The sequence below is a fragment of the Nicotiana tabacum genome, chromosome 8 (assembly GCF_000715075.1).
Source record: "Nicotiana tabacum cultivar K326 chromosome 8, ASM71507v2, whole genome shotgun sequence".
NCBI classification, from domain to species: Eukaryota; Viridiplantae; Streptophyta; class Magnoliopsida; order Solanales; family Solanaceae; genus Nicotiana; species Nicotiana tabacum.
In genome coordinates this window covers 18,061,633-18,072,135 of record NC_134087.1, presented here as the reverse complement: position 1 = coordinate 18,072,135, position 10,503 = coordinate 18,061,633, and the positions used below count along the sequence as shown (strand labels likewise).

General features: G+C 37.2%; 2 protein-coding genes across 2 annotated transcripts; both read left to right on the top strand.

Moving 5' to 3' along the window:
- The first annotated feature begins 3,194 nt into the window (after nucleotides 1–3,194).
- On the top strand, nucleotides 3,195–5,754 carry LOC107826867 (squamosa promoter-binding-like protein 6). The gene is made up of 3 exons (NM_001326174.1): nucleotides 3,195–3,808; nucleotides 4,495–4,586; nucleotides 5,018–5,754. Exons 1-3 carry the CDS (start codon nucleotides 3,195–3,197, stop codon nucleotides 5,752–5,754), a joined length of 1,443 nt encoding a protein of 480 aa, NP_001313103.1.
- A 14-nt stretch (nucleotides 5,755–5,768) lies between these two features.
- LOC142162975 (uncharacterized) lies at nucleotides 5,769–10,290 on the top strand. Its single transcript, XM_075220212.1, has 6 exons — nucleotides 5,769–5,818; nucleotides 8,204–8,334; nucleotides 8,422–8,553; nucleotides 8,637–9,397; nucleotides 9,484–9,922; nucleotides 10,193–10,290. The coding sequence occupies exons 1-6, from the start codon at nucleotides 5,769–5,771 to the stop codon at nucleotides 10,288–10,290; spliced, it is 1,611 nt and encodes a 536-aa protein (XP_075076313.1).
- Nucleotides 10,291–10,503: the final 213 nt, after the last annotated feature.

Genomic DNA, 10,503 nt, shown 5'->3' with positions numbered 1-10,503 from the left:
CCTTTCAAGATAGGAATGTGTTGCATTGTCTTCATTGAGGGATGTCCCAACCTTTAATGCCATAGCCTTGTATTATAGTTTTCTTTAATCACTGTTGTTGCTGCTACAGGTTTTATTGCCTCTCTAAGGATATAAAGACCATCTGTTTCTCTACCAATCCTCATCATCTTGCCACTGTAAAGATCCTGTAGAAGACAGAAGTCATGGAAAAATTTAACAGTGCACACAAGGTCCTTGGTCAATTTTGACACTGAAAGTAGATTGAACTTGAAGTCTAGCACATGTAGAACATCTTTTATCCTCTGTCCCTCTAGGATTATTGCACTTCCTATATCTATTATTTGTGATTTGTTTCCAGTTGGTACTTGTACCTTTCTACTTACATGACTTCCTAGCTCATTGATATCAACTAGTTTCTCCTTACATGATGTGATATGATGAGAGGCCCTTGAGTCAATGATCCATTCAAAAAGACAATCACTCGATAACATGGAAACAATACCTGCCATGTTGACCTTGCAGTCAGCAGCTGAAGATTTGTTTAGCAAGTTTACAAGTTGCTTATACTCTTCCTCTGTAAAATAATGGCCTTGGGACTGGTCTTCAGTAGAGCTGTGTCCCTCAGCAGAAGTGCTTCCTTCAACTATTGTATTATTTGCAAAAGGCTTGAAACCACCAGTACATTTCTCATGCATTGGCTTTCTTTTGCTTTTGAAATTAGGTGGATAGCCCACAATCCTGTGGCATTTCTCTTTTTGATTCCCTTTATACCCACAATGCTCACAAACTATACCAAACATTTTGCCTTTCATCATCTGTCCCCTGCCAGCTAACATAGTCAATGGCTCTTTATTCGTGTCCATTACACCAAGAGCCATTTGGCTTTCTTCTTGAATTACTAAGGCATATGCCTCATTTACTGATATCACATGAGTTTTTAACAAAATTTGACTGCGAACATGAGCATAAGTTTCATTCAATCCTACTAAAAATTGTACCAGACGCTGCTGATAAAACATTTCAAAAAATGGTTCTGATTCCTTACAATTACATTCTTTACCTGGTAACAAAGTATCTTGTTCATCCCAAAAATCCTTCATTTTAGTAAAGTATGTGGTAACGGAATCAGTACCTTGAGTTAGGGTTCCGATTTGAGTCCAAAGGTGATAGAATCTAGTCAAATTGGTTTTTCCAAACCTTTCCTTGAACTCAGCCCAAACCTTCGCTCCATTTGATGCATGGACGATGCTCGACAATAGCTGATGCGATACACATCTTCCAATCCACGAGAGAACCACAACATTACATTGTTCCCACAGATCTGCTAATTCTCCTTTGTATAAACTCTTCACATATGTTCCTTCTACAAAACCAAGCTTGTTCTTTCCCAATAAAGCCAAACGCACTGGTCTACTCCAAAATCCATAATTTTCAGGACTTGTTAGCTTGATGTCTATTAAGACTGCTCTAGGCGTAACGGATGGTTGAAGATAGAGCGGATGACGATGGTCAATTTGAGGTGTTGAGGTCTCTCTCATGGTGGACTAGCTGATTGAAGGAGAAGAAGAGAAGAGAAACAGATTTCAGAGCCCTAATCGTTGCTCTGATACCATGTTAGAAGAATCTAGAAGCTAAGAGAATCAAAACTAGAAGAAATGAAATCTCTAGTTTTTATTCATGTTCTTCAATGTACAGTAGTGTGTGTATATATATATACATTGTAGCTCCTAACTGACTCAACTAACCGACTCAAAAACAAAGTTCACGTGAGTCACGCGTGACTTCAATATTGTTCCTTTGGCCAACACAAATATAACTAAAGAAACTTAATAAAGATTTTAAGATACATATATGGTCCAAGACTTTAACGTTTGACCATAGATTCTCAAATTTATTTTAAAAAATCTGATTTGGGTGAAGTATGTTTTGAAGATGAAAACCTATTTGGACAATATTTTTCAAGACATATTTCATTTAAAAAAATGAAATGTGACTTATACCCATAAGTTCTAAAAACCATTAAAAATATCCAACAATATCAAACAAACAAACTTGCTAATCATGTATATGCATAACCTTCATCGATGTCATTCATTATCATTATCACGCACCATAGTCCTAAACATAGATAAGTTTGGCACAAAATCATCATTTTTATTTTTTTATAATGAACTACATAATACACTATCCTAAAATCATAACCTGATAATTTTAAAATCAACTGCTAATAACACAATTACTAGCTGCTACAATTCGTCAAATTACAATAATATTACAAGATCCATCAGTCCAAAAAAAATGATAATTCCTAGCTGGTGGATTAGTTGGGTCATAATAGATGATGCGCTTCTTTATAAATACAAAAGTTTGGGGTAATTTTTGAAATTGTTAAAAAATCCAAAGGTAATATTTTAGGCTAAAAATAGGTGTAGAACTAGTTTTGGGATTTGAAAATTTTATTTTTAAAATCTGCCAAATTATGGATAAAATTTATAAACAAACAGGTTTTGCCAAAAATTATAAAATGAAATTATGGGGATATTGTTTTGGCAGCCCTGCTTTTGTATCTAGTACTCCGTATGACTGGACCACTTTTTTCACTCATTTAGCTGTACTTCTCTTTTCTCTTTATAGTTCCTTTGCTTCCACTATGGAGGCAAGTATTTAACTCAGTTTACTGTTTACTTGCTTCTTTGGGTACTTAGTTGATTGAAATTTCATTTTGTGGCTGCACACTTTTCTGCTGTTTTTGACCTGTTTGGAATCAGGATGTTGTTTTCTCAATACCCTTTCACAGTGTTTTCAAGATTATTCAAACTCTTATTTTGCAGTTTTTGAGTTCGTTAACACTTTACCTGCAATATTTTTAAACTTTTGGGAAGCATTGTGGTGGTTATGGGGGTGTATTTAGTATTCATTAGCTAATTTCTTGACTTGGTTATGGAGCTGAAATTTGTTCATGGTTCCTGTGTTATAGGCAGCGGCGGACCCGGGATTTGAAGGTGGGGGAGCACATGATCGTTTTCAACATATATACACTTATATATTTTGAATTTTTACCGAAGTTAACAGGTCCGGTGATCCCACTCCCCAAAGCATAGGTCCGCCTCTGGTTATAGGAGTGAAGCAGAATTTGGTTTCATTGCAGTTGCATGTACTGTAGGAAAAAAACAAGTCAGTTCTTGAAACAAAAAATGGAGTCTTGGAGCTTTTTCTCTGTGGGAAAGGGCTTTGTGTCTGAGGATTCAGTTTCTTTAGATGATAGAATTATAAGAGAGAAACATTGTGTAACAAGTTGGGAGTTAAATAATCCATCTAGTTTTGGAAGCACTGTAGGTATTGAAAATCAAGAATTCCCTAAACTTGGAACTCCCAATAACCAAATTAGAGATGTTTTGAGTAATAAGATTAGTGGTGGCGGAGTTTTTAGTTCAGTAACAGTTCCTCAAATTGTATTTTCTGGGGCATCTGAGTCTAGTTCCAAGATGTCAAGGTCAGTTGTGGAATCAAATTGTAGGGATTCATCACTTGTTGATTTGAAGCTTGGTAGCTTTCCTGGTCAACAACATGTACAGAGTTTCAAATCCCCCAAGATTATGACCAATTTGTCTTCAAATGTACCAGACAAAAGAATGAGAAGTGGAGGTTTGAAGTATCAGACACCATATTGCCAGGTTCAAGGTTGTAGCAAGGATCTTAGCTCTTCTAAGGACTACAACAAGAGGCATAAAGTGTGTGAAGTTCACTCAAAGACTGCTAAGGTTATTGTAAATGGCATTGAGCAAAGGTTTTGCCAGCAATGTAGCAGGTTAATTCCAGTTTCAATAATTCTGTATATACTATTTGTCTTGTCAAAGGTGAAAAACTCTAAAAGTGCTCTATGTCTATTGGGGCTTTAAGCGCAAAGCGCATTAAAAGTATGGGCTTTAGTGAAAAAAGGCGCAATCAAGGGAAAAATAAAATAATATATGTAATTAAGAACATAGTAAATTCATTCTTAAGGTTTTCCTTTACAGCTAATACAGTTACTTTTCAATTATATTTGTTGCTTAGTGCAGCTTGGTTCACTATAAAACTCATGGGCAATGAGGTGCATGTCTTAGAGATTTGCCTTACACTGAAGCGCAGCTTAAGCGACGCGAAGCGCCCTCTCTGAGCTTTTCTGAGCTTTAGAGCTTAAGCGTGCCTTAAATGAGCCTTTGACAACACTATATATTATCTCTTCAAAAGCATAACTGCGAAAAGGAAAATACTTTCTGTAAGACAATCATTGTATTAGTGTTACAACTTTCCAAATGTTACTATTTTGTTCAAAAGTGAATGTGTACTAGTGTTTTTTTAAGTCTGTAATTTGAGTAGAATCCCTTGTAGAACATATTTTTGGTTTGATATCAGTCTTTATTTTCTAAATTCTAAGTCTTATAATTTGTTGCTAGAGAGAAAATGTGTTCTTCCTGCAACTAATGTAAATCTGGCTTATTTCTGAATTTGTAGGTTTCATCTACTAGCTGAATTTGATGATGGAAAACGCAGCTGTCGTAAACGTCTAGCAGGTCATAATGAACGCAGAAGGAAACCTCAAACAGGCATGCTCTCTGATATGGAATGCCTTAACATACTTGACTTGTAGCTTTTTACTGATTCCTTCTATTCCATTCAGATAAAACTTACAATCTTTTGGTTTTTGACCACTGTAGGAGTCTTTGATTGTCAAATCATATTCTATGTAGTGTTAGTCCTGAAATAATGAATTACAGCACAAAATAGACTATTTATAGGGCTGAAGTGCTTGTTAGGATTTCTACATCAGTTTTCTTTTATGCATAAAATGAAATTGATGTTGAGGCCGAACCTTGAGGAGAATCGGTTAGCATAGCTGATAGTGACCTGATATCACAATTGATCAGTATGAACTTGTATTCTTTGCCTTTGTCCGAGACGTGTTCATATAATTCGAGTTTCATATGCTTTCTGTAAAATGGTTAAGTTCATTTTTACTGTTTTCATCACTCCCTAGGTTCTACAGGCAGATTCCAGGGAACTTCTTTTGCAATGTCGTCCTCTCTTTGCCAAAATATACTTGGCAGCAGCATTCTGTACCAACCAAAGTATGAGATGGAGGACTGGTATAAAAATGTAAAGGTTGAAGACGCTGCTGATTATAACCCTCGACTAACCATGCCATTCACAAATGGACACTCACAATCAAAATCCCTTTGTACTTCATACCATGCTGAGAAACAATGTCCACCTTTCCACGACGAAGAAATAACTGCTCCTACAAGAAGCAAAATTGATGAGAGTAGCAAATCCTATCTGCATGATATAGAAGGATCTGATTTTGTTACCCGCCCTCTAGTACAGAGTTTCTCAATAGGAGGTGATGTCTTGCATGTTCTGGACTCGATCTCAACCATTCAAGGGATTTCTGGGATATCAAACTCGGGCTGTGCTCCCTCTCTTCTGTCATCTCAGTCACAAGATTCATCAAATCAATCATCTCTAATTCCCACAGCTAGCCACCTAATTACACCGAGCAGTAATGCTCATTACAATGTCACACACATATCCGAAAAGCCCCTGGGGGTTAGCCCGCAGGCTTTATCCAGTAGAGTACCTGATACATTCAATTCAGCTGGGGTAAATTCCGGAGAGAGTTGCTTGGAACAGATTCTAGTGTCTAACAGTAGCAACAATTGTTTCATAAATGATCCCATGATTGATTTGCTTCAGTTGTCATCACAAATTCAATGAGTGGAACATAAAAAATGTTTCATGCTAGAGAAGCAGGACGGCAACGGCAGAATCACTTGATCAGGTAGTTGAAAAATATGCATTACCAGAATGAGAGTTCTACTTTAGTACATTTGTATGTGTCCTGGTTATGAATAGTGTAACAGTTTGTTAGCTTTAACAATTACATAGCCTGTTTTCTTTTTGTTGCAAATAATCGGCTACTGGATGAAAATTCTGTTTCGTATAGGGCTACCGAATTATTGGAACTTTATCTATAACTTTGTAAAATATAACTTGAAGAGTTGAAGTTATGAGGTAATGTAAGGTATCTCTAAGAGCTGAAAAATACTGTACATGGAATTAGAATCAGATAGAGGCGGACCTATGTTATCAAGTGAGGGGACACAGGCATCCGGAAAGTTCGGCAAATTTTCCATGAATACATGTATATGTTTTTCTTAAAATACTGATATATTAGTAGTGGCATCCTTGACCTTCAAATCCTGGGTCCGCCTCTTGTATGAGATAAACCTGTTAAAGATGGATGAACTGTCCTAGCAGTGGCAAGTGGCAGTGTCCCAAATAAAAATGGTCATTGAAATAGACATATAAGAGGTGGAAAAGGATTCTCAAATAAGCGACACTATTAAGTGGAGGGAAGCAAAAAAAAATTGAGCAAATATATATATATATCTATATAAAAGAGGGCCACGGTTACGTGTCGCCTCTCATTGTCCAGAAATCTCATTTATCTTTGTCCCCCTGTTTTTGCGGTCTTTTTACCCTGCCTTCTCTAAACTTTTGAAAGCGATTTTCACTTATCCGAACGAATACGTCTCTTTCTCTTGTAACTTATTTCTTCCAAACACCTCTTCAAATCTTCCTTTGTCACAACGCCTCTGTTTAACCAAAAATCTGAGTCCTTGGTCAAAGCTAAAAGAAAAATTCGGGTTACTGATAATCAGGAGACAAAAAATAAAATACTTTTGAGAACAATGGTAGAGGGTAAATAAATAAGTATTTCAGTGTATTCTCAATAGTATATCGTGTCCTTACAAATGATGATACTTCTTCCTTTTATAGATCATTCTAGGTAAAGGAATAAAGCATCAGTTTTAATGACATAATCATGAGCAATAAATGACATTAAATAAGCCGTTATACAATCATTCCTATTAAATACCAACTTTATAACGTATCAGACATTTAATAATGAATTTGGACTCCTTTCTGTCATTTGATCCTTGCTTTTAATGTCTTCTAATCCGTTGACTGTAAATAATTTAAATTGGTACGAGACTCGTATCTATACATCGTCTCGTGCCTATTTAAATTCTTCTTCCCGTGGCTGTTTTCACCGTGTTTTCACCGTGCCTCTTAGTCAATTGTTGTTCTTTGACCATTCAACTAATCCACGTGTCATGCCACATCATTTTTAATATAAATTCAGTTTTTTCCCAATACAGATAGTCCCCCCACTTTCCATTTTTTTTATCAATTAAATAATTGGGAAGTGGATCTTCATGTAAAAAGAACTTTTGCCACAATTAATGCTCATGACAGTACTAACGTCTCAGCAGTCTTTTCCATTTAATGTTCTGTCCATGTGTCATTTTATAATTGATTCTGCTATTCATGCCCTTCTTCGAGACTTCTTCAATCTCACTATTTACGAAGTCACAGCTGCCTTTATTATAGGCTTTTCATCATTATACTTTAAAATTTGACGGTTCCCATTTTACACATACTTTGTCTTCCTTTGTCTTCTTCACAAATTTTCCGCACATACTTTCTTCTTAACAATTTCTTCTTCAAACCCTAACCGTAAAAAAGTTCCAATTCTAGATCAGTTCCCCAACGCCCCTGTTAGACACAAAAGAGGCGGAGGAAGTAGGCCTCGAACAGGGTTAGAATCTACACGAGGCGGTTCATCTGGTTCTTCTTCAAGGAGTTTTATCCCAAAAGCCCCTTCTTCTAAAAGTAGGGAAATTCTTGATACTTCTCAAGAACCCTCAGTTGATGATATAGTTCCCGGCGATTTGTCTTTTGAAAGTGACAAAACGTCTCTTCAAAAACAAATTAAAAATTTAGAAAGAGCCGATACTTACCCAACATTAGTAACTGAGCTTACAATCCCCACCATAAGAAAAGATTGTAATTGGAAGGATAGTCTTCGAATGTCAATTCCTTCCCCAAATCAAAGAATTTCCTCTTTTAGAAATGGGTATTCTTCTGTTTACACTTACCCCTTCACTTTAGGTTTTAATCCTCCAATTGACCCAGTTATTCTCGATTTTTGTCGTTTCTTTACCATTTGTTTGGCCCAAATTGGTCCATTGGTGTGGAGAACAGTGGCTTGTTTGAGATATTTATCATCCAAGGCCAATGTCAATTTCACCTTTTCTCATCTCATTCATTTATATCATCCCAACTTAATACGCCATGGGGTTTTCACCTTAACTGCAAGGAGCAAAAAAGTTTTGGTAAACCCCGAGGATGACAGAGATCGTGGATGGTATATTCGTTACGTTGCTGTCCGTACAGTGGATTTGATTGGCGAAACAAATATTCCCTTTCCTGAGAAGTGGAATTTTGAACGTAAGTTTCCTCTTATTTGTCGTGCGTACTTTTGAGAATTTCAAAAGAGTGTTGTTTTTAACCTCGTCCCTTCTTGGTTTTTTGTAGCAACCATGGGAGATGTGGAACCTATTCCCAACTTTCGTGGCTGGGTAGACTCACTTTTGAAGATTGCTACTAGGGAGCAGAGAACTTGGAAATCAATTTCTTCTTTACATGGCTGGAAAGTCAAAACACATGGTATCCACCCTTCTAAAAATTTTGTTTTACATGTTAAGCACTTTTTCCACAACTTTAATCATGTATATCCATTCTTTAATCAGGATTTGGCATTAGAGGAATGACAGCTGAAGTAGCTATGGCCATTCGCATGTCTGCGAATGCTGCTCTGGATTTAGATAAGGCTCGAGCCTTGCTGCCTAAAAGAAAAGCTACAAAGAAAGGTTCTGAAGAAGAAGAGGAGGGTACCTCCCTAATTACCAGGCCAAGGGCCAGGAGACGAATAATCATTGATGATGAAATTGAAAACACTCCTGCTCGTACCTCCGCCACCGAGCCTGTTTTGATTCAATCTGATGAGGATGCCGAACCAAGATATAACAATGAATCAATTCAGTACCTTTTTGACAGTGGCTTCGGGAGTGGCGAGCTCGGACCTGTTTTTGATGAAGCTCCTCTTTCCTCATTTGTTCTTATTCCCTCCATTCCTCTGCCAACCGTAAGTGTTTCTTTACCAGCTTTAACAACTTCCGTTTGTTTGCCAATTTCTACTGCTCCTATATCTGTTCCCTTGGCTGCTTCAACCGCACCTGCTTCTGCTCCGGTGTTGGTTTCTACATCTTTTCCCTCCATTCCTTCCGCTGCTCCTCTTCCCTCTGTTCATCATACAGAGACAGGTTCTAGCAGCGGAAATATAACAATGAGAAGTGTTACTTTGGAGGTTCCTGCCAATCATAGCCTCCTGAGGAAAACCGGCAGAGCCGATGTTTGGCTCGAACCTCTTATTGGAGATATCGAGAAGAAGAAGATGGAGAGCCATAGCTGCTTAACTTTGATGAACGACGTAGTTCATTCTACTTTGAAGGTATTTCAACCAACAAGTTTTTTTTCTCTTTTTTCTTTTTTTTTAAATTATCTTCAATTTCTCATTTCCATGACTTACCTCTGTAGGCTAACCTTATTAGCACGGAATTAATGAGAAGAATTTCCTCACTGGAAAGAAAAGCTCGTGAGTCTGAGAAGTCTGTCCACGAGGCTGAGGAAATTGCTAGGGGAGCCCAACTTGAAGCAACCAACTGGAAGGAGCAGTTCGAAAATGCTCAAGGGACTATAGAAGAGTTGCAAGAAAATAAAAACCTCCTAGAGCAGCAAAACCGTGGTTTAACTTCTGAGCTGGCAACAGTCAAAGCTTCTTCAAGCCAATTGAAAAGAGACAAAGAGCTTTTGGAATGCTCTTTATCAGAACAATTATCCAGAGCTAGTGAAGAAGTTAGAGAGCTGAAGGCACTTTTGGCTAAAAAGGAAGAATATGCAGGAGAGTTAGTGCAAAACTTGACTCAAGCTCAGGCTGACTTACAGACTTCTTCTGTCGAGATTCAAGCCTTGAAGAGTTCTCATGCTTCTCATGAAGCTTCCCTTGATTCCCATTTAGCTGAAAATCAAATTTTAAAAAACGATCTTGCTATGTGGGAAAAGGAATATGGACTTCTAGAGGAAAATTTTAACATAGAAGTGAGTTGGGCTTTTCTGAATTCTCGTCGTGATGCTTTGACGGAAGCTGCTCAAGAGGGTTTTGACTTGCAGTCTGAACTGGCTAAAGTCATAGATACCATCGAGAAAAGCCAACAGTCTACTGATACTCCTTCTCCTGCCCTTGAAGTTCCTGAAAATGTTGCTATTCCAGCTTCAGAGGGTGAAACTTCTACAACCCAGTCTATGGAAGTTGAAGCTTCCGTGACAATCCCCTCAACTGAATGATGGTTTGATCCCTTAGTTTTTTTTTAAAGGATTTTTTGGTGAAAGTCCCCAGTTATCATAATGGGGCAATTGTATAAACTTTTATTGACTAAGTTTCTACTTAGTTTTTTTTTTTTTTAATTAGATCAAGAAGTTTGTTAATACTTCAATGTGTTCTACTCTTGCCTTTTCTTTACTTATTTAGGACTTATAGAATAGTTTAGCATTTTTATC

What these genes read in the sequence shown, in the direction of transcription:
- LOC107826867 (NM_001326174.1), top strand. Translation starts at nt 3,195, where the DNA reads ATGGAGTCTTGGAGCTTTTTCTCTGTGGGAAAGGGCTTTGTGTCTGAG. An exon ending in TTTTGCCAGCAATGTAGCAG is followed by an intron (nt 3,809 to 4,494) that starts GTTAATTCCAGT and finishes CTGAATTTGTAG; the next exon opens with GTTTCATCTACTAGCTGAAT. An exon ending in CAGAAGGAAACCTCAAACAG is followed by an intron (nt 4,587 to 5,017) that starts GCATGCTCTCTG and finishes ATCACTCCCTAG; the next exon opens with GTTCTACAGGCAGATTCCAG.
- LOC142162975 (XM_075220212.1), top strand. Translation starts at nt 5,769, where the DNA reads ATGTTTCATGCTAGAGAAGCAGGACGGCAACGGCAGAATCACTTGATC. An exon ending in TGAGAAGTGGAATTTTGAAC is followed by an intron (nt 8,335 to 8,421) that starts GTAAGTTTCCTC and finishes GGTTTTTTGTAG; the next exon opens with CAACCATGGGAGATGTGGAA. An exon ending in CTGGAAAGTCAAAACACATG is followed by an intron (nt 8,554 to 8,636) that starts GTATCCACCCTT and finishes TTCTTTAATCAG; the next exon opens with GATTTGGCATTAGAGGAATG.